Source organism: Ctenopharyngodon idella, chromosome 7 (genome assembly GCF_019924925.1).
Source record: "Ctenopharyngodon idella isolate HZGC_01 chromosome 7, HZGC01, whole genome shotgun sequence".
NCBI lineage: Eukaryota > Metazoa > Chordata > Actinopteri > Cypriniformes > Xenocyprididae > Ctenopharyngodon > Ctenopharyngodon idella.
In genome coordinates this window covers 45113817-45140094 of record NC_067226.1, presented here as the reverse complement: position 1 = coordinate 45140094, position 26278 = coordinate 45113817, and the positions used below count along the sequence as shown (strand labels likewise).

The following is a 26278-nucleotide window of genomic DNA, read 5'->3' as shown; positions in this document are numbered from 1 at the left end:
TACTCATTTTCCGCATAGATACGTGATACCAGCTGCTCTTTCTCTCTCTCTCATCTCTCCGACAGCGAGTCGACACACAAACCCGTCTCCCCTCACTCACTCATTTCATTTGCTCCGGATGAATATTGTTGGTGTTACAGGGCTTGAATTTCGCCATGGGATTGCGCATATTGCGCATAATTTTACTAATTCATGCAGATTTTGTGCTCATAACCAAAGTGTGGCATCTCAGTACTACATTGAGCTCTTTTTCACTGTTTATTGCGAAAGTCAAATACACACAAAATAATGTCAAAATGCCGGTCTTGGCGAGTATTCACGTAAACACAGTCAGTTATGTTTTAAGTGAATGTAAACAGTTGAGAAAGAAAACATGTGTAACAGTATAATGGATCTGTGCGTCAGGTCTTAAAGTGACAGCAGCCTAATATACCTGCTGCCAAATTATGAGATAATATTAAAAATATCTAAATGGCAGTTTTCCCCCATGGTACTGATGTCAAAATCGTGGCCAGTGAAAATGCTGAGTGGCTAGTAGCTTTGGAAAACCACTTGCCACAGTGGCTGGTGAGCAAAAATGTTAATGACAACCCCTGCCACCAACCCTACGCATTTCACTGAGTTAACATGAATGATGTCTGAAATCATGTGGCTTGCTGAAGAGATGTATGCTATGGCTTAAAGGATTAGTTCACTTTCAAATGAAAATTACCCCAAGCTTTACTCTCCCTCAAGCCATCCGAGGTGTATATGACTTTCTTCTTTCTACACAAATAGGAGTTATATTAATAAATATCCTGACGCATCCAAGATTTATAATGGCAGTGAACGGGACCAACGAGTATGAGCTGAAGAAAGTGTATCCATCCACATTAATCCATCATAAACGTACTTCACACGGCTCCGGGGGGGTTAATAAAGGCCTTCTGAAGCGAAGCGATGCATTTGTATAAGAAAAATATCCATATTTAACAAGTTATGAAATAAAATATCTAGCTTCCGCCAGACCTTCCATAATCAACTTATGAAGAAAACGCAACTTTTATGAATTTTGAAGTGTAAAAACAATCGGCTGAAGTTAAAAGCTAAATTTAGACTTTAAAACTACACAACGGTCACATAACTTCATGTCACAACCATTAAGCTTCCTTTATTTCTTTATTTTAAAGCATTTTCCCTGAAAATTAAAGTTGGAATAGGTGGCAAAAGCATGATTATAAACACAACAAGGCTGTGAAAGTGGACTAGTGAGTTTATCTGCTCGGCTTATGATGTTTAATGTCCCCGACAACCTTTTAGACACTTGTTAGCAACCGAAATAGTAGAAATAGTAACCATTCGAAAAAATAGAATACCCTGTCGCTCATAGTGTATCGCTGTTGCGGCTGGTTTGGACAAAAAACTCTGATTAGCATAGAAAAAAACCTTTTTATCGCATGTCGCAGTGTGGCATCACTTGTTAGGACTGTAATTTGTGAACCTAATTTTAGTAGAAATTGAAATTCTGAAATTCAAGTCCTGTTATCAGTATCTGTCCTGTGACCGTAATTCACTGTCTGTCATTCTTCAGGCACATCCAGAACATCAGTGAGATCAAGACAGATGTTGGGAAGGCCAGGGCATGGGTGCGTCTCTCCATGGAGAAGAAACTGCTGTCCAGACACCTGAAACAACTGCTGTCTGACCATGAGCTCACAAAGTAAGACTATTGACTAGTTCTTTAGTGACATAGAAGGCACTGTCATAAATAAGATGTACTGTAGCCGAACGCTTGGATGTCAAACAGTTAAAATGTAAGAGATGTAGCACAGCAAAAAAATAAGGCTCCATTAAAAATGAAGTGTGTTTTTTATTATTAATGGGCATTGAACCGTTAAGTGGCTCATCCTCAGTAAAGAATTCTTCATGGTGTCCTCTTCTGACCTGAAATGCATTTGAACTCATTTTCTTCAGGGTCTTTATGCATGCAGTTAACTTCTTTTAAAGCTTTTGTGTTTAAATTTGCACTGTATGATTTAACATTTGGCTGTATTTATTTGAAGGAAACTCTATAAGCGCTACGCTTTCCTGCGCTGTGATGATGAGAAGGAGCAGTTCCTCTACCATCTCCTCTCTTTTAACGCTGTGGACTACTTCTGCTTTACCAACGTCTTCACCACAATTAGTAAGAGGCATCAATCTCACATTGCACACACAGTATACCATTAAGCTTTTGCAGTTGAGAGTTAACAAGTAGGGCTGAGCGATAGAGTTTACAAAAAATAGATATATCTAGTTCAGTCATGAATCCCTAGATGGCACAGTCTGATTGTCCTTTGCATGCAATCTGCTAGCAATCATATCATTTACTACATTACACAAGCTGATTGGCCTCTGCTGATTCTGCAGCCAATGAGATTTATTGCTCAACATTTAAATAGTCTGGTTCAGGGTTTGCTGTAGGCTAGTCCTGCAGTGCTATCAGAGTTTCTCTGAAACCCTTCCACCTCCCCCAGCTCCACCTGCCATCTGTCCATCTGTTACAGGATTTATGTATGTCTATTTATGCAGTAGCGTATCTTACATGCTTACAGCAGCGTGTCTGTGTATCTATTAGCAGTAGTAAGTCCATACTTGCTCTCTAGCAGCAGCAGTGTAGCAAGACGCAAGTGTTTTTTTACTAGTTTCAGCCCGACGCAGTTATCATTTTCACGTCCTGCGCCACGTTGTTTAAATAGCGCGCCCATCTGTTCGCCCATTGGCGTGCTGGTCTGAAAACAAGGTGTGTTCAGGTGCATTGTTGGCGTGTTGCTATTTTGAGGCAACTGAAAACGACTGCACCATTGACCAACAAAAACCAACGCGCAGCAGCACACAAACAAATATTACAATTAAAAGGATTACAATGTAAAAGATTATTATAGTGTACATAAAGATAAAAATATCTACATGTCATAATGGAGAGTCATTGCATGTATCAGAATTACCTGTTTGCAGTAATGACGAATGAAATTGGCTAATTATTTGACCAATCATGGCAATACACATGTATTTAAATTGACTCGTCAGGTTGAGGGTGTCTATATTTCGCCATGTAAATAGCAATCTGCAATGGCGTGAGCACAACTGGCTTTTAAAGGGAATGGGAGATGAGATTCTGACTGGTTTATTGCACATTACACCCAAAACACACCCTGACTCATTAAGAGGCTAGGTACAACTTCTTTGGACCATGCGCCTGGCGCACCGACCATTTTTTTTTCATCATTAAACTAGCAAAAGTGGATTTGGACACGCCCTAAGTGCACCTGCGCCATTACGCTTTAGACCATGCGCTCAGATCGTTAAAATAGGGCCCTTAGTCTGCCAAGACCAAATACATTAACAGCATCATGTCCGTTAACACACTAAAATTATTCAGAGAGTTTTCAAGATTTAACTATATTTTGCTACATTGGTGATATCTGAAATCTTTCTTCTTTTTTTAGACCAAACAGAAATGACATAAACACTCATCTTTGTTGTTGTTCACAGTGATACCATACCATGTGGTCATCATCCCCAGTAAGAAACTCGGTGGCTCAATGTTTACGGCCAACCCCTGGGTGTGCGTCTCAGGGGAACTAGCTGAGACCGGGGTCCTGCAGGTCCCCAAAAACACTCTGGAGATTACGTTTGAGGTGACACATTACATTCTTTTGCTCGTTACCCCGGTTTCACTATATATATTGCTGTATTTTTGGGCACAATGCTAGATATTGATTATTGAAAACCCCTATATTGGTCGAGGTTTGTTGTATAACTCTGTTTGTACTTCGGACAGTGCCAGAACCTGGGGAAGCTGACCACCATACAGATGGGCCATGATAACTCAGGGCTGTATGCTAAGTGGCTAGTGGAGTGCGTAATGGTCCGAAATGGGATCACAGGGCACACTTACAAGTGAGTACTAAGATTTTAGTAACACCATAATCACATTATTCATTATCAGTCCCTTAACTGACTGTCGGTCTGTTGTTGTGTAGGTTTCCGTGCGGACGTTGGCTGGGTAAAGGAGTGGATGATGGCAGCTTGGAGAGGATACTGGTGGGCGAATTGGTGACTAACACGGAGAACGAGGAGAGAATGTGCCGGACGCCTCCAATGCAGCAATCCCCCGGGATGATGCGCAGATTTGTCACCATTTCGCCAAACAGCAAACCAAGTGTGTACTTGGAAATCTCATAAAAGTCAAAAGTCACATCTTATAGATTTAATAAGTAGAGGATATTGCTGTTGTCTCAAGCATGTTTCCCGTTGTGTGCCCACTAGAGTTAAACACGGGCCAGATCCAGGAAGGTGTGGGAGAGGCGATTAATGGTATCGTCAAACACTTCCATAAGCCAGAAAAAGAGGTAAAGTATTTTTTTTCTCTGTGAAAACAAACAGCGGAAAGGAGAAATGTGGATGAAATCAGCACATATTGATGATGTTTCTTCATTCTTCTGTTGTAGAGAGGAAGCCTCACACTGCTTTTGTGTGGAGAGTATGGTTTAGTATGGGCTCTAGAGCAGGTGTTCCAGCATGGATTCAAGTCACCACGCCTTTTCAAGAACGTCTTCATTTGGGACTTTCTAGGTAACAAATACTGTTACATTCCATAAAATATTTTTTCTTATTAGGGGTTCAATCACGTAGCGCTGAAACCCAGTTTTAATTGTTACATTTTCCAAGGATCAGCATTGTCCCTTAAAAGTGATCGGGCAGACCAAACCATAAGTCATAGAGACTTGAAACTTTGAGGGCTGGTAGTACTCACACCGTCTACAATGCCACCAAGGCTCACCCTGATCGGCCTGACGGGGGCGCTACAGCGGTCAAAAGCACAAAATGGCTCATAACTCCTAAACACGTGTCTTATATCGTTGGAATCCTTGGCTCAAGCCTCGGATTCACAAAATTTTCAGGTATTTTGGATTTTTTGAAAAACCTACTTTTGCGAACTAGTCCTAGGTTTTTGACAAGATCAGAACCAAACCAGTGCAGCAAGACTCTCTGGAGTCTGATTGTCAATAATTAAAAAAAAAAGTTCAGATTCACGGTCCCTAAGGGCCGCCAAATCATTCAAAGTGGGCGGAGCCACTTTTTCTAAAATGGCTATAACTCGTGAACGGAATAAGATATTTTCACCAAACTCAGCACACCTATGTAAGAGCTCATTCTGTGGCCGAGAGAATAAGGACACTGAGACTGGCCACTTGGTGGCGCTATAACAGGAAAAAACACAGTCTGATCGACTTGAAACTTGACATGCAGTGTCTTTATCCAAGGTGCCATGATTGTCTTTGAGGACATTGACATATCTCAAAAAACATGTCCGCCATCGGAAAATGAATTTTGAGCAGCTATCAGACAAAGTTGACGAAGACAGATTGGAACGAAACTTGCTGGGCCTGTTTGAGTCATGGCCCTAGAGGCCTGTGAGAAATTCAAAAGAAATCGGCCACCGGTGGATGCTTTCGCGTTTTTTAACGTGCATAAAGGATCGTGTACCATGCCATTTTTCGCACATGCCCACGACATTCATACCACATGGTGGAACTCCTCATTTAGAGCAACTTTGCCTCTAGGACCGCCGCTGTCCATCGTATCGTTCGTTAAATATTGGAGATTTTCAAAAAACAACTTTGGTGAACTCAACATCGATAACTGTTAAAAAACTTCATAAACCATAAATTTCCTATGGTAAACTGCCTGTATTGGCTGTAATTGGTCTTTTCCAGCTATGATCAAGATGGTTACAGGCTTGATAAATGAACTTTTATACCTTTTTACACTTAAAAAATACTTTCTCATACTTAGTGTTTGAAGTTTTTTGTCTTATAAGACATCATTATGTGTTTTTCACACTGTATATACTGCATATTTTGGTCAAGAGCCGCCCACTTAGACAGGAAGAGCAGCTTGTCTGACATGTAAAGGGATCAATCGCAGTTTGTTTTGCTTTATGTACTGTTAAAAAAAAATGCATTAAATTGATCAAAAGTGACAGTACAGATATTAATAATATTACAAAAAAAATACTTTCAAATATATGTTGTTCTTGTGAACGTTTCCATTCATCAAAGAATCCTTAAAAAAAAAATATATGTATCATGGTTTCAACAAAAATGTTAAGCAGCTTTTTTCAACATTGATGATAATAATAATAAATGTTTCTGAAGCAGCAAATCAGCATATTATTATGATTTCTGAAAGATCATGTGACACTGAAGACTGGAGTAATGATGATGAAAATTCAGCTTTGATCACAGGAATAAATTACATTTTAAAATAAATTCAAATGGAAATCAGGGGCCGTATTCACAAAACATTTAATCTTACCACTAAGAGTTCTCCTAAATAGCAGTAAAAGTTTTTAGCTAAGAGTTTTCTCTTAAAACCTATTCACAAAGCTGCTGAGACAAACTTTTACTAAGGAATAGACTGAAGTCTTAAGTTAAGAGTAAGGGCGGGATTGACCTCGTTGCTATGGAGTATACACACAGTGATTGGCTGATGGGGGAGAAGTCAGCGATTTAATCATAGAAATATTGTAGAATGAGGTGTCATGTTTCCATATTAAAATAAAGGTTTTAAAATACAAATGTTGCCCGATTCAAATAAATATTTTTTAATAAAAATGTTGCCATATTCAAATACAGGTTTTAAAATGTAGGATAAGTGTCACTAATTAAACTAGTATATACAGTTAATTGTCCGCCTCTTGGATGTCTCCATCTCAAGAGAATGCAGAATTCAAGAGTCAAATTATGTTTTATAAACAAAGTTTGGGAGGAACACATTCAAACGGTCTTTCTAATCAGCTCGAGAGGAGGTATATATACACAGACGAGAGCCGACTCGCCTATAGTTACTTCGACAGTTTTCTGCATCCCTCCGCCACCTCGCTCCTCACTCTCGGCTGGAGATATGGGGAGAACTTTGGGTTTGGGCTAAATTCCAAGCTCTGAGCCCTCGATCCCCTTGGACAGCACGCCAAGTACGCTTATTATATATATATATATATATATTTTTTTTTTTTTTTTTTTTTTGTAGGACTCCTAAAATTAGGACTGACACGCCCATTATTTTTAAGAGTTTCTCCTAAATCGGTGATTTAGGAGCTAATTTTAGCCTTAAGATGTTTTGTGAATATGGCCCCAGATATTTTAAATTGTAAAAATAAATTTCACAGTAGTACTGTTTTTACTGTAAATCTGAAAAGTGTAATATGATTAATCTGGTGCGACTTTACACATCCAACAAGGTGCATGGAATATAAACAAAACTTTTTATAGACAATACCAGCAACACTTGTGGTGTTGAGGGGTCAAGAATAAACATAAAATGGAGCTAAAAAGATCAATACTTTATTTTGCCAACATGTTTCGGCACAGAGGCCTTCATCAGGGCTAAAACTGTAGGCCCCAGGCTTTAGAACAGTAGTGTATATACCACACTTCCCTGGAAGAAGCTCAACTGTATAATAAAAGCTAACAAATATGTGTGTATTTCAAAGCCCTTACACCTGGAGGTTTCTAATAAACAGCCAGTCAGATTTAATCTGAGTACACTGAGGAAGTGCGTCAGACGGTTATAACCTAAATCCTACTGGGAACATGAATGATACCTCAAAATGTTGCAAATTATCCTAAATCCTCCTGTTTATATTCTGTATTACCACAGAAAAATCACAGGTTTACTTTGAGAGTGCGGAACAGAGTCAGATGACCCAGGACGAGAACTGGCAGATGAGAGTGCGTCATTTCTGCCATTTCATGCGCGCCATCAACAGCACACCCAGAAACATCGGCAAAGACGGGAAGTTTCAGATGCTCGTGTGTCTCGGGGCCAGGTTGGTCATTGAATTTTTGACTGAGTATTTCTGAATTTTGAATTTTAAAGTGTGCCCATATTATGCTCCATTACAAGTTCATAACTATTTCAAGTAGTTCATAACTACTGTTTTGGAAGCGTTGATCATTGTAGCCAATCACAGACGTATCTGTTGAGTGCGTGAACACAATGGCCAATCAGAGGTGTTTAAGAATCCGCTCAAAATGCTAGGGGGAAATTCTGGTATCGTCACGTTTTTAAAATTTCAGTACCGACTTAGTTGACACCCATGTTGTCTTTCTGCTTGCAGAGATCACCTGCTGCACCACTGGATCGCGCTCCTTGCCGAGTGTCCAATCACAGCACAGATGTACGAGGACACGGCGCTCTTAAAGGACCATTCTCTGGTGAACTCTCTGATTCGAGTGCTACAGACTCTGCAGGAATTCAATATCACTCTGGAGGCCTCTCTTGTGAAAGGGATAGGGATCTAACGCCGCCTGAATATACAACTAACACAGATCAGCGGGGACCATGGACTAACTTTTTTTTTACACGGAGAGACTTGAACAAAAGGACTTAACCTGGCTTACGTTAAAGCTACTGTCATGTTTGCCATATATTAAGTGCAATGAGCCTTTTCAAGCGTGTCATAATTTTTATCAACTGACATTCAAATATGTCCTCTATTTTGATCCATACTTTTCCGGAAAGTTGAAAACTCCCAACCTGTGCTATACCGTTTTATTGAAAGCTCAATATTTTTCGTTGTTGTTGTGGACTGCTGACAATGGCTATATTTAAAAGGGAAACGTGTAAGAAAAACTGTTATTATATTTTCAGAGAAGAACAGTGTTATTTTGATATGTGTCAGGTTGCTTGCTCTGTGCTCTAATCTAATCCATACTGTCACAATGCAGAGTTTGAAGCAAATGATGTAGAAGTATGCTTTATAAGTACAACTTATGGGGAATTCATATTTTTACTTAAAAAAAAAAAAAAAAAAGAAAAGAAAGGAAAGATAAGAAAAATGGAAACATTTTTTTTGTAACAATGCCAGGGGTTTGTGTGATTTTTCCCTCCAAATGCAAATCAGTTTAAAGGGACAGTCCACCCCAAAAATTACACTACCGGTCAAATTATTTTAAAATGTTTTTTAAAGAAGTCTATTCTGCTCACCAAGGCTGCAATATTTGACCAGAAATACAGGAAAAAAACAGTAATATTGTGAAATATTATTACAATTTAAAAGAAAATTTTAATAAATTTTAAAATGTAATTTATTCCTGTGATCAAAGCTGAATTTTCAGCATCATTACTCCAGTCTTCAGTGTCACATGATCCTTCAGAAACCATTCTGATATGATGATTTGCTGCTCAAGAAACATTTATCAATAATGTTTGACCGTTTTTTCTGCTTAATGTGTTTGTGGAAACCATGATAATTAAGATTAAAGATATTAAGCAGCAAAAATTGTTTCTAACATCAATGATATGATGATAATTGAGCAGCAAATCAATAAATGATTTCTGAAGGACCATGTGACACTGAAGACTGGAGTAACGATGCTGAAAATTCAGCTTTGATCACAGGAATAATTTTTTTCTTTTAATATATTAAGATTCAAAACAGTTATCTTAGATTGCAATAATATTTCACAATATTACTGTTTTTTTCTGTATTTCTGATCAAATAAATGCAGCTTGATTCAAAAACATTTAAAAATCTTAATTATTCCAAATAATTAGTCATCATTTACTCGCCCTCTTGTCATTCCGAATGCACTTTCCTTCTTCCCCATACAGTGAAAGTGAATGGTGACCCAGTGTTCATTAAATGGGAAAAGAGCAGCTTGGACTTTCGTCTAAATATCTCCTTTTGCGTTCCACGCAGGAAAAGTGTGAACTGTCTCCTTAAGCTTATTATGATCCCCTAAAATAAGAGATGCGACTCCTGAAAGTGACATCCAAACATATTTTATGAGAGAGGTTGTAAAAACAATCAAAGGATAACATTAACGTTTCATCCTTTCAAAGTATCGTAACACTCCCCATCTCTTCAGCCCTCAGGTCTCGACCGTGGCCAACTCTAATGCCATATTTAAAGTAGAATTAAATTGCGGCACAGATGCTGTGTTTGTGTCCCTAGTTAAACCCCAGCAGCCCCTCTGTTTCTGCTATGCAATATTTACAGCTCCAAGATTTTATTGAATATTGATGAAATATTCACCTGTTTTTAGCGTGTAGCATAATTTGTAGGATATTCCTGGGAGAAGCACATTAAAGGCTGATATTCATGTGCCAATTTCATGGTGACTGTTCTGGTTCCTGTTCAAACACAGCTGGCATGAGCATTCTGGGAGGTTTTTATTTTCTTTCTTTTCTTGTGTTTTATCTCTTGATACATTTATAGACAAAGAGTGTAATGTAGTGTTAAATATTGAACAACTGTGTACAGTGTATAAAATGTATTAAAGGTGACAATTCAATATGCTTCTGTCTGTTTTTAAAATGATGCAACTTTCAGCGAGATTTGATTTGATTAAAATGTGGCTTATATCTTTGCCGTACAATCAATGAGTATTTTAAATGAAATATTTCCATGTCCTATGACCAGTTTAAGCAGTTTTTCTATTATAATTATGAATCAGGCTTCATTGTTTAACAACCATATTAATTGAGAGACTACATGGAATATTTTGTAGTATTAAAAAGGTGATTAAAAATGGGAAAAACTAAAAAAAATATAGATCTCTCATTGATGAACCTTATACTTGATTTTAAAAAGGTGATCAAGAACTTCAACTTTAACGATATGCAATAAAATATATATATTTTTAAAATAAACTTTTGATGAATGGTATGAGGACATGTTATGTACCAATTTTAAGACTAAAAAGTATACAGTTGTTCTATAATGCTAGTAGGTTTATACAGCCTACTGACTGAAAGACAAGTCATACCAAAAACCACATTATCGAGAACATTATATTAAATTTCAGCGTGTTGGATAACCTAATATCACATAATAGACGATACAAACAGTCCCCTAATCCAAGCTTTATCTACGACGTAGTGGGAAACGACTCCATTCACACGCATTCAAGTCAGAACAAGAACAATACGTGCGGAACGTTTGTGTACTTCCCCGGATGCAACATTCTTAAATGGCAGAGAAGGGCAGCGCAGTGATTGGTTGAACTGATGTTTAAACTTGGCGTCTATACTCCTTATATGGTCTTCCTCCGACAAACCCCTTTACTCAATGTTTGTACGCAGGCCCCGCCCCCACCATTCATCTGTGTTTCTGTGTGTGGCCGTAGTAAGGCATGCGCAGTACAGACGAGTAAAACGGACGGAATTCAAAGTTTCTGACGGTAAGTCCTTTGTTATTGTTACGAACTAACTACACGAATGTAGCATTTCGTTTTAACCGTGTGTACTGTCAGTATCGGAGTGCGTAACGTGTTGTGTGTGTAATGTTAGTGCGTTTACAGCGCGGTTATTTACATCAACAATAGGGCTTTGCGCGCGTGGATGTGGAGCGTGGCATGGTCGCGTGCTAACGGGCTAGCTGTTATTGTTAATGGGACGCGCGTTTTGGCGCTCTCTCACTGTGTGAAAGTTTAGGCAAACGGTAGTATTCAAACCGTATTTTAATCGTATTATCCTCCGTGTGTTGTTTAGAAACAACTTCCTAAACATTAATTTAGGAACGCGTGTAAATGTTAATTTAAGACACATCTCCGTGTAGCTTTCTTCTTTGGGTTTCCACAGATGCAAATGTGTTGCGAACGAACTAATTGAAAATATAAATTAGGTATGTCATGTAAGACAGAATTCCTCTGAATACTTATTTTGTAATGTGTGTAGTCTTTGTGAATGAGTCGTGTCAGGTTTGATGTTTTTTCAAGCGTTTGCATTGATGTATCAAGCGCGCGGTGCGCATTATATTATGCATACATGTCGTTTAAGATGTACTATTAGCCCAGTATTTTTATTCATAGTGTTTTAAGTGTGTTTTATCTCCAACCCCGAGAACAGGCGCCCATTTAATTGTACTTTCGATTTTACAACTCCGCCTGTTTCACCAGCGTCACACCTTGTCAAAATTCCCAAAGGAATTATTATTATTATTATTTGGAGCGAATGCAACTAAATGGGAATCCATTAAGCATCAAATAAGATCAGAAAAGGATAAAATAGGAATTTCGGTTTATAAAGACTTGATTCTTAGAGGATTCCTGTTTAAGATTGGTTCCCAGTTAGGTATAAACTCCATTATCATTCTTTCTAGGATTTTCCAAAAAACATATTTCAATGCACACATGCTGTTGTTGTTTATTTCACTCGTACGAGTCAATGATCGTGTGTTAAAGGTGTCTGCATCGAAAGGCTTTTGTCAAACATCAAAAGTAGGTCATTGCAGCAGACGAGACGGATTCAAAGCAAACACGCTTTTTTTTTTATTCCAGACGCACGCTTGTGATTCTGCGTTTTTTGCGTAACTTCTAGACTACAGCGCGATGAAATTGTCAAGTTCAAGAGACGAATCCCTGTGACCGCCCCCTTCAATCCCCCGCGCAAATGGCGCAGGAGACCTTTGTTTTAATGACGCTCTCCATTCATTTCTAGAGCCCGTAAAGATGTTCGGCTTCCATAAATCCAAGATTTACCGCAGTAACGAGGGTTGTTGTATTTGCAAAACCAAGTCGTCAAGTTCTCGGTTCACTGACAGCAGCAGATATGAGGAAAACTTCAGACTCTGCTTCGGGTAAGTGTTTATCTCTGCTTGTATCCCAAAAAAAAAATTCAATGGAATTTCAATCACAATTTTTGATCCTAATTAGATAAACCGAAAATCCTCTTGGAATGAAATATCATACTGGATCATCTTTAATTTTTCATTTGGGAGCTTATTTGATCCCATTGGGATTGTTTCAAAAAAGAGAAATTTCATTAGGATTTGTTTTTGTGATAATGAGTAATAAAATTCCAGTCATATACTTGATGTTTAAATGTTTAAAAATCAGTTTCTGTCATTCATATTGCAATATGTTTTATAGTCTGTCAGAGGATCGGGTTGGAGACATCTGCAACGCTTGTGTGCTGCTGGTAAAACGCTGGAAGAAATTACCACATGGATCAAAGAAGAACTGGAACCATGTAAGGGACTGTTTTCTTGTTTTCACTGGAATCATCCCTTTCATTCCAGACATTTTGAGAATAATTTTGTTTCCCTCCCAAGGTGGTGGATGCGAGGGCAGGACCTGGATTCAAGCTGACCAAACCCAAGAAAGTCAAAAATATTGATGGAAAGAAGAAAAGTAAACTGAAAAAGCTTCATAAGTTCAAAAGACAAAGTGAGTTGTACTTTTGCAAAACAGTTTTTGTTTTTGTTTATAACACTGCATGTGCAGTTTAATGTTTTATTGCCACCACAATGACAGTTCATAACTGTAATTTTATAATTTTCATAATTTTGCATTTTGGCGAATTGGTGACTAATTCGTATTATCTTGTTCGTGTGATTTACTTGTGTGCCCCAGTGATAGTTATGTTTAGGGGTGGACCTTCATTAGTTTTTTTTTTTTTTTTTAGGGATAGTTCACCCTAAAATGAAAAGTCATCATTTTCTCACTCTGATGTTGTTCTATGCTGTATGCCCTTTCTTTTTCGGACCACAAAAGGAGATATTTAAAAAAAAAAAAAAAAAAAAAAAGTCCCTCTCACGCTCGTGACGTAATGATCCCATGCGACACGCGTTGTATATTCTAAGTCTTCTTGGGGTATACTATAGGGTTTAGTGAAAAACAAATTTAATGTATTATTTAACGAAAGTTTTGGCCGTTGGTCTTCTGTGCATGGCGTGTGCGATCGTGAGACTTGGTGCCGAAGTTCACTCCAACTCGCCCAGGAAAAGCACACGAGTTGTGAGAAATCAAGATGAATAAAAACACGACATGAAATACAATCCTTGTACTTTCTTCTCTGAGGTGAATATATCCGTTGTGTTCGTCGTAACAAGAAGTTATCGTGTTCACATCTGTCAACTGTCACTCTGACTGTCATCAGAGATATTCAACTCAGTGAAGAAAGTACACGGATACTCTTTTGGGATTTGTTATATTTCATGTCGTGTGTTTATGAATCTTGATTTCTCACAACTTGTGTGCTTTTTCTGGGCGAGTGTTTTTCACCAAACCCTATCGAATACCCCCAGAACCACTTGTCACATGGGATCAATCGATTTAAAAATAAATAAATAATTAATTAATTGCACGATTTTCTGTGATTAATCGCACCTAACATTAACCCCTTAACTGTTGCTTGCTGCTTTTTTTTTTTTTTTATTGCCTTTTTTCGCATCACGTATTTTAGTAATCATCATAAATTAGGTGTCAATTGAAAGCTTAATAACAGCATTCATCCTGTGACAACTGTTTTGAAATTGGACAGTGCATTAGCATGGAAACACTAGGAAACCTTTAGCAGGCTCCTCCCCCTAGTGGGCGTTGTCATGTTTCACATTGCAAAATTTACTTTAGATAAGTTTTGACTATAAAGTAGTTAATCTTGACAAAACGCATATCGTCGGAAAGGTCTTAATCTCAAGCTTCCATATTTGGCATCTGTTTTGTGATAGCAGTGATATTTGGACATAAATTTTAATTTGTTACAGGAGAATGCATAAAAAAATTCAATGGAATGTGGGTGACATCTGGAGGCTTTTTTTGGTACAACGCCTCATGGGAACTTCAATTTTCATGATATCAACTTTAAAATTGATATAAAACCAAAGCCATAGGTCTAACCAAGTTGTTTCAAATTTGGAGTAAAAAAAAATATTTTTTTTAAAATGTATATTTTATATTAAACTTTTTAGTACAGTACATTTGATTTGCAGTAAATTTAAACTTCTGTAACTTTCATACTTTAATTTTTTGAAGTGCTTCACTTCAGCAACAATCTGCTGCATGTCTTCAAAAAAATACTTCCAAAATCCAAAGCATTCTTGAATTACAATGATTTAAGTTTCGATTTTCACGTTTGTTTAAAAATGGGGGTGACAGTTAAGGGGTTAAAGTTTTTAATATGTTTTTATATTGTAATAAATTCACACTTAATCTCCAAATTAATGTAGAAACAACATAAAGACAGTATTTTTTAATTATTTGATCTAACGGGTAGGAAATATCCAGAAATTGAATAAAGTTATCAAACACTTCACGGTCTTCACTGCATAATTTATAAATTAAAAATAGATGTTTATTATAGCTAAAATTTATTCAGTTAAGAGCAGTGAGTGACTCATTTACTCATTTAAGACTTTGACTAATTCAACACTGTGCTTACAAGGATACTCGACAAAATGTGCATTTTGGCATAATTTTACGTTTTTGTCCATTCAAGTGCGAAAGAACTCAATGGACGAGCGTAAACGGGACATTTTAATTCAAAATATCTCCTTGTTATCATGTTAATATGTTTGCTGTCATGTCTTCACAGATTCAGATGCCCACAGCACCACATCCAGCATGTCTCCCTCTCAGTCTCCCAGCCACAGTAATCAATCTGATGACGGCTCAGACATTGAGACCAAACAGAGGCGTCCTAACCCGTCTGGGTTCTCCTTTCTCGACCTGTCCTACTGGAAGAGGTATTCTCCTTCTGTTTACCAATGCCCACTGAATTCCTAGTGGTTGAGCCGTGAATAACACCATCCTTGTGTTTCAGGCAAAAGGTGTGTTGTGGGATTGTCTACAAGGGGCGTTTCGGTGAGGTGATCATCGATCCTCGTCTCTTCAAGCCCTGCTGTAACAAGAAGCGCCCAGCTCTGGCATCCTCCCCGGACTCTCAGATCTCTCAAACACTTCCTTCCCCTCTTCCAGAGGACATGAAGGAGGCATGGTGATCCAACTATCGCACCCTTCAAACTGTCTCGTTGAGGCCCTCATAGCTTTGTCTCCAGTGGTAGACTCTGATATCTTCCCTTTGTTAGATAACTGTATGAGTTGAGTTTTCCCATTGCTTTTGTATTTTTTTTTTTTTATGACTCTTTTGTAAAATGTAAGTTTTGTACCTTTTTTTTTTTTATATAACAGAAAAGGAGAAAAATTTGGGCATTAGGACATATTTATAGGTCTGAGTTAGGAAATTTAATGTAATCCTTTTTTTTTTATTATTATTTTTTATTATTACTGTAAAAAATTTTTTGGAGTTACCAGTGTTTTGTAAATATAATATTTTCCATACCAGTGCACCAAAAGACTTCTATTTGGCATTTAGTTTCACGGGTTACAGATGAATAATGTAAAGTGCTATATCTGTACTTTTAAGCAAATACAATGTTTTACCTTGCGGTCTTCTGCTCTGTTAAATCACACACATGCATTTACTGAGAAGGTTTCTTTGGGCACAATATTCACAATGTGAATTCACCTCAGCTTTTGATCTGTAATATGGACACATGCTTGTAAAATCTTTTTTTTTTTTTTTTCTGGTTTGGCATAAAGATGTTTCTCGATATTTAAAATACGGTTACGGGTTTGTAAATCTTTAAAACTAAGATGCAAAAATACATTATCTCAGAGTATTTAAACGGTTATCATTTACACAATGGCATATGAAAGCATGCATAATGTATTTGTAGGCATGATCAGTTTTATGACTGTTGGTGATGTTTGTTTGTTTGTTATTGTTGTATGAGAGTGTAAGAGATATTACTGATGAATTTTCCAACCAGGCTTTACACTGTTTTTAACCACGTTTTTCCGTGTCTCAATATTGTACACTAAAGGTAATCAAAGATGAAATTGTACAGTCTTTCAGCCTTGATGTATTGACTGCAGCCTTTTGTTTTGTTTTTTTGTTTTATTGTTGCCATTTGGATTAATCAAAAATGTCGATGTGACAGAAAAGCCTTTTTTGTGGTGAAAAAAAAAAAAAATTGGTTCGGGCTCTGAAGTTTAGCAAGATTGTAGAGTTTAAGAATTTGGTTTGGTGGTTTTCAGTTGTATTTCAGTGTATTTGAATGAATGTTTGTTTTTATTCACCAGCAATACTTTGAGTCAACATTAATGTTGACGTAATGCTCTTGTTCTTAAAATGCATGAGAGCGAATACAAGATGTCGATAAATTTCAGGGAAAAATGTTTTTTACTATTAATGTGGCACATTCTCAGTCAATGTGCCTTACCAGAGATTTAGCTGATCATTTCATTACATTAATTTGTCATTTTTTTTTTAACTTATGCTATTTATTCAAAGCTGTCTGTACAATTAATGCTGTAAAGAAGTTTTCGTGCACTTTCTTTTTTATACTTTTTGTAATATTTTACCATTGATAAAATTTTGTATCTCAATTTTCCTCACATTGGTATTTTCATAAAACTTTTGAAGTAAGTGTTTGTCCTGTTTGTTTTTGGTAGTCTTCAATATTTATTTTTTAAATTGGGGGAAACTGAAGAGAGAGGGATGTAGTCAGAAAAACACTAGTAACAAGTGGAGGAAAACAAGTGAAATCCACAGAATAAGAGAAAATTGTGATTTTGGATGTCAGAATCAGAATGCATGAAGAGATGGTCTTTATTTTTACAGAATACCGTCTTGTGAATAAAAGTTTAAATTAAATTTGTTAAACATATAAAGCGACCATGTCTCTTCAGAAAATGTGGACTAAACCACTCAATTCATGTTAGTTTTAGGAATTACCTTTTTTATTTTATTCCGTGGCTTCCATGGACTACTACCGCAGAACTGTCACTCATTTCTGCCACCAGGTTTGCTCCGCCCACAAAACACGTCATCGCTGTTTGCAAACATTTTCTGAAATGGACGTTCTGAAATATGAATTGTGCTTTCTGAACACTAGGTGGTGCCAAAATTACATCTCTGAATGTGTCGTCTTAGTGCTGTGCTCTCCTATTAAAGTTATTTGATTGTTCGTTTTTTATTTAAGAGCAAGGACCACCAAATATGATGGGCCCCCAAAAATATAAAGCATGTATTTTCCTGTGTAAAGACCCATTTAGCCTACTGTATATGTGTAATAAAACGCACACAATAAATGTTTATAAAAATAATTTACTTTTGTCATTGTACTAAAATATATGTAACATCAATGCTATTTTTTTACTCAATGTTAGAACAATTTTAGATTTATTTATTTGCATTTTTCACAATAAATATTGTTTATTGTTCTTTACACAAAGAAGTATCATAACTGTCAGTAAGGAAGCCAAAGCTGAAAATGGCAATGAAAAGATGCAAAAATACAAATACAAACTATTCTGGAATTACAATAACAGATAGATCAACACAGAAATAAATAATTACCCCTTAAAACTATATGCAGATTCCCTTTGCAGTCCCCTGAGGCTCTGCAGACCCCAGTTTAAAAATCACAAAGATCCAAATGAGTATAATAATACACAGAACTACAGTGAAGTTTTGATATAGGGTGGAGGGTCTTTCTTTAAATCTCCAGCAAACAGCCTTTGGTTATCTAGTCACATCTTCATTACTGTGGTAGCTGACCTGAATGGTGCCTTTAGATGGGATTTGTTTCTCTTTCCGTGCCTTACATGTGAGAGTCAAAAACCACAAGAAAATAAAGACACCTAGAGAATGAAAAGAACAAGATGCATGGAATATTATACATTTTGTATTAGTGTCAAAGACATATTTCATCAAGAGCCCCTGCTTCACGCTGTTCATTTAGGGCCAAAAACACAAATCTAAATATAGCTGCAAGCAGCGATGACGGGTCCAAGCCCCGGCACCACCGCCACCCCGGTAGCTTTAAGGGCAACTGTGCAATAGGTATTTAAACTGGGTGAATGTAAAAGGATTTTGTCAAAGTCGACTGAATATGCAACATTTACTGCAGCAGCTGGTGCCATTATGACCACAAGCCACAATAGCCACATCCATGAAAGCATTTAAATTTAGATGAATATCATGTCATAGGTCACTTTCAAAGGAGTGCAAAGCTCAAAGGTTTTGCAGCTCAAAAGTCCAGAAGTCCAGTATTTATCTCAAGTTCTATTTACATTTTTATTAACCTAAATATTAACCTACCTAGTTAACCTAATTATAAAACTATGTTGTCAGTGCCCTACAAATGAACTGGTTCTATGCCTTTATTTTATTATTCAAACGTGTATGGAAAAAGTCAAGGCCTAAGGGATTTCTTATCCTTTAATGCAGGCAAAAGCACACAGCCATGAAAGGGTCAAACCTACCCATCACAGAAAACTGTCTGCATTTTTACATTTTTAATAAAACATTGTTTAGTATGTTTTTAAAGCTATTTTAAATGAGGACTCATGAAATGTCCTCATATTTCATGTTTACGTCATAATACAAGTGAAATACCCACACACACACACACACACAGATCAGTTGAGAGACTGTTTTACCAGTTAGTTGAGTCGGAAGATTCAATATTTTAAAAATAAAAAAACAAAAATCTATACTAGCTTGATGAGATCAATATATGTAGCGAGTTTGGTGACTGTAGGTAAAACGAACTCCCAACTTTAGTCAAAAAGTTGGCGCTGTAGAGCCCCTCCTCCGTGCCTATTTCTAAGGCTTTGCCCATGTCTATTGGCTGACAACTCTGATGTGTGTCAAGTTCCATGCAATTTGAAGCATGCTAATCTCAAAAACACCCAAAAAGAATATTAAAGTTTGACGTGTGGCCATGACAACAGTATTCAAGATATCAAGAATCCTTTTACAGGTGTGCATCTGCGGTGTCTTGACATTATTCTGACGAAGATTGAAGCAAATCAGGTAAAAATAAGAGGGCGATTTCAACGCATGTTGAAAGGGACACTTCCTGCTGCCAATTGGTGGTGCTATAACTTTGACTCACAATAGTCACATCCATGTATTCGGCCTCCTACAACGAACACACAACTGAAGTTTCATCAAAATCAATCAATGTATGCAGAAGTTATAACACACTTCTTGTTTCCCTTTTTTCACCATAAATTTGTTGCCTCAGTTTGGTTGTGAATGGATGAATCCCCTAGGAGGAGTATATTAAATTTAAGAGCATGTGGCCCAATGAGATCTGTAACTGTATGAAGTTTGGTTACTGTAGGTGAAAAGGGGTGCGCTACAGAGCCCCTCATATACAACCATATAAAAAGTTCCCCCATGATAACTTGTGCCCAGCCCTGATGACCGACGATTCCAACATGTGTGCAAAGTTTCAAAAGTTTTTGAGCATGTTAAGGGGCCCCAAAAGTGCCCAAAAAGTAAAAAAATAAATAAACAACTGGCACTTTATGCAAAAAAGGGTAAAAAATATGCCTTTAAAATGTCTACATTTTTCTTTTTCAACAAATGGACAGTGAAAGGAGATACTTAATCTTCAGAACATGCTGTTTGTCCACCTCACAAGGTCAAAACAATAATGTATGAGCTGTTTTATTTTCAATTTAATTTGTGTCAACATGTCAAGAACATGTGAAGAATGTGGATTTGTTACTTTCTAGCATTAACAATTAGATAAACATAAAAAGTCTACTAAAATGAATACAAATATATTAAAAAACTCCAGAATGGGTAACAGGGTTGCAGATTCAGAATAGGCCCATCACGATCATGAATTTTGTGCTGACGATTAATTGTCACAAATAATTCCATTTAGTGATTTAATTACAGTGTAAGCCTATGTTTGTTTGTTTTTTTACATGGAATCATATATAATACAATAATAAAAATGTATAATAAAATAGGTCCATATGATTTATTTTAATGCTGTGAAAATTAAAAATATTTATATAATTAGCCTAATTACTTATAATTGAATGAATGGTTGATCTTGACATATACAGTTGTCAAAAAAAATTGAGTAAACTGTTATTTCCTCGGTGTCACAGTGCTATGGAATATAAAAATGTAAATCCAAGAAATAACATCACTTTTACAGATGGCTGTAAAGAAATATATGCTAATAGGTCTGCATCCAAGGTCAAAGGCTGTGTCTGAAATCACCAGCTATGTCCTTAAATAGGGCACTATTTGAGGGGACTGCCATTTGTAGTAGGGTCTGAAACCATTTTGATGTTATCAAGTTCATTACTACTGTTTCAAATGATTATTAAACAGCAAGTACAAACTATGCAAAAGCAGCAGCCCTTCCGACGCACTCGTTTTCATTCACTCCCTAAAGTGAAATATATTAGTGGAGTAATGTAGAGAATAGTGAATGAGGGTATAGGGGGAGCTAAGGTTTTTCTGGTTTGCATAGACCATCTAAATCTGTTATAAACAGTTTTATTTAAGTCAGAATTATATCCTAAACATTAATTTTCTCTAACTGTCTCTGACCTTTGAGAGAACTTCACAAGAGGTAGGCTACTTCCTGTTTAATGATTTCACGACCACATTTATGACACAATTTCCAGAAAATCACATCGTTTAAATGTGTTAAGAATATTTTCTTTTTGAAGCAATCTTTGTCGTCCCACTTTAGAAAAAGTTGTTTCAAAAATGGGGCAGCATGTTTTGACCAATGTGGGACAGTCAAATATTTCTTATTCTATTGAGAAAATGTGCATTAAGAAAGTTAAATGCGTTACAAGGAAAAACCTAACTTTCTCAAATGATGTTGCAAACTATATAGGGAACCCTGTTATTAAAGTTTAAAATTAACAACTGATTTGTATACCATTGTATATAAGACCGTTTTTATAACTTTTTAATTATATAGGCTAAGTACGTAAAATAATGAATAAGTAATAATCACGCCTTTTTTTTTTTGTTGCAAAATGCTCCTCTCTAAAGTACATTTTTCTCATTAACTATAGAGTTTATGGACACTGAATGGCTTTTCTGAGATAAATGTAACACTACGTGACATTTCTCACAAAATGTTTTGCTATTGTCTTTCTGCGGTTGAAACTGATAAAGTGATTACACGAGGCATGATTCATTTCAGTAAGTCTTGTATGTCAGTGTGTTGTCAGTGTTGTCTTTGGTCCACAAAGAGAAAACCATTGTGAGAAAATGGACATGTTGCATGAGAACAGTGTCAACTGAGTAAATTTCACGCTGAATGCCTGAGAGTTGGCAGCCCTGCTTCAAATAGGCTATAATACACACCAGGCGCGCCATGTTCTCAAGTTGAAGGCTAAAATAAATGCTTTTTTTTAATAAGGTGAAATGAAAAATGAAACAATGAAATTAAAGTACAACATGTTCCTAGATCAACATCTTTGTTTATCCTGGAACAACATTCCAATCAACCAAGTTACACTGCAAAAAAAAAAACTTTTTCTTACCCCATTGGCAGATAATTTTGCTTGTTTTAAGCAAAAAAAAAAAACCACTTCATTTTGAAGAAAACGAGAAAAAAATTCTTGTTATTTTACTTATCTAGTAAAAGCATCTGCATTTAAGAATTTGGAACAATTCACAAGTGTCCTACATTACCCTAATCCACCCTAACACTATCGCTAAAAAACTCCCAGAATGCACCTTTAAAGCTTGTATACTTTTCATGCTATAATGATAGTTTTCACTCAAGAGAATATAGTATTTTGCTGTTGCAAAACAAAAACCTTGTACCCTGTTCATGAAAGTGCCAGTTAGGCCTATATATGATATTCACCCATATATTCACCCAAAAATGAAAATGCTGTCATTAATTACCCTCATGTTGTTCCAAACCCGTAATACTTTTGTTCATCTTCGGAACACAAATTAAGATATTTTTAATGAAATCTGAGAGCTTTCTGTCCCTCCATTGACAGCCTACGCAACTACCACTTTCAAGCCCCAGAAAGATAGTAAAGACATCATTAAAGTGACTCAGTGGTTTAACCTCATATTCATAGTCGTTGAGTTTCTTTACAAAGTGACATCACCAACTACTGGCCTGGCAGTATAACACAGCATTTGTAGTCATTTTTCGTGGATCAGTGTGAATGGATCAGTGGGATCATTTTGACAACGTTGTTTGTACATAAAAAACACAAAACTTTTCAGCTTTTAGTACATCGTTGTCATGTAAACGTCCCGTGTCAACCCGCTGTTGGAGAGATGATAGAGCAAGAAAGCACAGCTGATATCGTGTACCAATTCAGCGAAAAATGAGTATTGGAAGCGTTTCAGATATTTCTGTATCGATATGTAGTGAAAAATTAATATTTTTGCATTATTTATTTATTGCATTTAGTTTATTATTTCAGATGACTTTTCAAAAGATTACAACTGAAAAATGTATAAATATATACATATATATATATATATTTCAGCTAGCCGTGCCACTTATGATTAAGCATGTCATTATACAAATTTGTGTCCTCATAAATCACAAAAACAAGCATACACACACCCACACACCCACACACACACACACACACACCCACACACACACACACACACACACACACACACACACACACACCCCACACACACACACACACACACACACACACACACACACACACCCACACACACACACACACACACACACACACACACACACACACACACACACACACACACACACACACACACACACACACACACACACACACAGATCAGTTGAGAGACTGTTTTACCAGTTAGTTGAGTCGGAAGATTCAATATTTTAAAAATAAAAAAACAAAAATCTATACTAGCTTGATGAGATCAATATATGTAGCGAGTTTGGTGACTGTAGGTAAAACGAACTCCCAACTTTAGTCAAAAAGTTGGCGCTGTAGAGCCCCTCCTCCGTGCCTATTTCTAAGGCTTTGCCCATGTCTATTGGCTGACAACTCTGATGTGTGTCAAGTTCCATGCAATTTGAAGCATGCTAATCTCAAAAACACCCAAAAAGAATATTAAAGTTTGACGTGTGGCCATGACAACAGTATTCAAGATATCAAGAATCCTTTTACAGGTGTGCATCTGCGGTGTCTTGACATTATTCTGACGAAGATTGAAGCAAATCAGGTAAAAATAAGAGGGCGATTTCAACGCATGTTGAAAGGGACACTTCCTGCTGCCAATTGGTGGTGCTATAACTTTGACTCACAATAGTCACATCCATGTAATCGGCCTCCTACAACGAACACACAACTGAAGTTTCATCAAAATCAATCAATGTATGCAGAAGTTATAACACACTTCTTGTTTCCCTTTTTTCACCATAAATTTGTTGCCTCAGTTTGGTTGTGAATGGATGAATCCCCTAGGAGGAGTATATTAAATTTAAGAGCATGTGGCCCAATGAGATCTGTAACTGTATGAAGTTTGGTTACTGTAGGTGAAAAGGGGTGCGCTACAGAGCCCCTCATATACAACCATATAAAAAGTTCCCCCATGATAACTTGTGCCCAGCCCTGATGACCGACGATTCCAACATGTGTGCAAAGTTTCAAAAGTTTTTGAGCATGTTAAGGGGCCCCAAAAGTGCCCAAAAAGTAAAAAAATAAATAAACAACTGGCACTTTATGCAAAAAAGGGTAAAAAATATGCCTTTAAAATGTCTACATTTTTCTTTTTCAACAAATGGACAGTGAAAGGAGATACTTAATCTTCAGAACATGCTGTTTGTCCACCTCACAAGGTCAAAACAATAATGTATGAGCTGTTTTATTTTCAATTTAATTTGTGTCAACATGTCAAGAACATGTGAAGAATGTGGATTTGTTACTTTCTAGCATTAACAATTAGATAAACATAAAAAGTCTACTAAAATGAATACAAATATATTAAAAAACTCCAGAATGGGTAACAGGGTTGCAGATTCAGAATAGGCCCATCACGATCATGAATTTTGTGCTGACGATTAATTGTCACAAATAATTCCATTTAGTGATTTAATTACAGTGTAAGCCTATGTTTGTTTGTTTTTTTTACATGGAATCATATATAATACAATAATAAAAATGTATAATAAAATAGGTCCATATGATTTATTTTAATGCTGTGAAAATTAAAAATATTTATATAATTAGCCTAATTACTTATAATTGAATGAATGGTTGATCTTGACATATACAGTTGTCAAAAAAAATTGAGTAAACTGTTATTTCCTCGGTGTCACAGTGCTATGGAATATAAAAATGTAAATCCAAGAAATAACATCACTTTTACAGATGGCTGTAAAGAAATATATGCTAATAGGTCTGCATCCAAGGTCAAAGGCTGTGTCTGAAATCACCAGCTATGTCCTTAAATAGGGCACTATTTGAGGGGACTGCCATTTGTAGTAGGGTCTGAAACCATTTTGATGTTATCAAGTTCATTACTACTGTTTCAAATGATTATTAAACAGCAAGTACAAACTATGCAAAAGCAGCAGCCCTTCTGACGCACTCGTTTTCATTCACTCCCTAAAGTGAAATATATTAGTGGAGTAATGTAGAGAATAGTGAATGAGGGTATAGGGGGAGCTAAGGTTTTTCTGGTTTGCCATCTAAATCTGTTATAAATAGTTTTATTTAAGTCAGAATTATATCCTAAACATTAATTTTCTCTAAATGTCTCTGACCTTTGAGAGAACTTCACAAGAGGTAGGCTACTTCCTGTTTAATGATTTCACGACCACATTTATGACACAATTTCCAGAAAATCACATCGTTTAAATGTGTTAAGAATATTTTCTTTTTGAAGCAATCTTTGTCGTCCCACTTTAGAAAAGGTTGTTTCAAAAATGGGGCAGCATGTTTTGACCAATGTGGGACAGTCAAATATTTCTTATTCTATTGAGAAAATGTGCATTAAGAAAGTTAAATGCGTTACAAGGAAAAACCTAACTTTCTCAAATGATGTTGCAAACTATATAGGGAACCCTGTTATTAAAGTTTAAAATTAACAACTGATTTGTATACCATTGTATATAAGACCGTTTTTATAACTTTTTAATTATATAGGCTAAGTACGTAAAATAATGAATAAGTAATAATCACGCCTTTTTTTTTTTTTTGCAAAATGCTCCTCTCTAAAGTACATTTTTCTCATTAACTATAGAGTTTATGGAAACTGAATGGCTTTTCTGAGATAAATGTAACACTACGTGACATTTCTCACAAAATGTTTTGCTATTGTCTTTCTGCGGTTGAAACTGATAAAGTGATTACACGAGGCATGATTCATTTCAGTAAGTCTTGTATGTCAGTGTGTTGTCAGTGTTGTCTTTGGTCCACAAAGAGAAAACCATTGTGAGAAAATGGACATGTTGCATGAGAACAGTGTCAACTGAGTAAATTTCACGCTGAATGCCTGAGAGTTGGCAGCCCTGCTTCAAATAGGCTATAATACACACCAGGCGCGCCATGTTCTCAAGTTGAAGGCTAAAATAAATGCTTTTTTTTAATAAGGTGAAATGAAAAATGAAACAATGAAATTAAAGTACAACATGTTCCTAGATCAACATCTTTGTTTATCCTGGAACAACATTCCAATCAACCAAGTTACACTGCAAAAAAAA

At 36.5% G+C, this 26278-nt stretch overlaps 3 protein-coding genes across 9 annotated transcripts in view; 2 read left to right on the top strand and 1 right to left on the bottom strand.

Annotated features, from left to right (window-relative positions):
• dennd5a (DENN/MADD domain containing 5A) overlaps positions 1-10325 on the top strand; it is a 65512-nt gene extending 55187 nt beyond the window's left edge. For all 5 annotated transcript variants that reach the window (XM_051900145.1, XM_051900144.1, XM_051900149.1 and 2 more), the window contains 9 exons: positions 1571-1699; positions 2043-2164; positions 3514-3659; positions 3803-3921; positions 4005-4183; positions 4291-4373; positions 4473-4596; positions 7687-7855; positions 8147-10325. In XM_051900145.1, coding sequence (XP_051756105.1) covers positions 1571-1699; positions 2043-2164; positions 3514-3659; positions 3803-3921; positions 4005-4183; positions 4291-4373; positions 4473-4596; positions 7687-7855; positions 8147-8330 — 1255 coding nt within the window. In that variant the 3' untranslated portion in view covers positions 8331-10325. The remainder of the gene's footprint in view (positions 1-1570; positions 1700-2042; positions 2165-3513; positions 3660-3802; positions 3922-4004; positions 4184-4290; positions 4374-4472; positions 4597-7686; positions 7856-8146) is intronic.
• A 742-nt stretch (positions 10326-11067) lies between these two features.
• Positions 11068-17241, top strand: sinhcafl (SIN3-HDAC complex associated factor, like). Of its 2 annotated transcripts, none has more exons than XM_051900159.1 (6): positions 11068-11213; positions 12472-12610; positions 12903-13002; positions 13085-13199; positions 15346-15496; positions 15574-17241. In XM_051900159.1, the coding sequence occupies exons 1-6, from the start codon at positions 11102-11104 to the stop codon at positions 15749-15751; spliced, it is 795 nt and encodes a 264-aa protein (XP_051756119.1). In that variant the 5' UTR covers positions 11068-11101; the 3' UTR covers positions 15752-17241. The 2 variants fall into 2 exon arrangements, with proteins under 2 accessions (XP_051756119.1, XP_051756121.1); XM_051900161.1 differs by lacking the exon at positions 11068-11213 and adding an exon at positions 11249-11656.
• Positions 17242-17906: 665 nt separating this feature from the next.
• adgrg3 (adhesion G protein-coupled receptor G3) overlaps positions 17907-26278 on the bottom strand; it is a 28317-nt gene continuing 19945 nt past the window's right edge. For both annotated transcript variants that reach the window (XM_051900156.1, XM_051900157.1), the window contains one exon: positions 17907-18458. In XM_051900156.1, the coding sequence (XP_051756116.1) occupies positions 18340-18458 (119 nt within the window). In that variant the 3' untranslated portion in view covers positions 17907-18339. The remainder of the gene's footprint in view (positions 18459-26278) is intronic.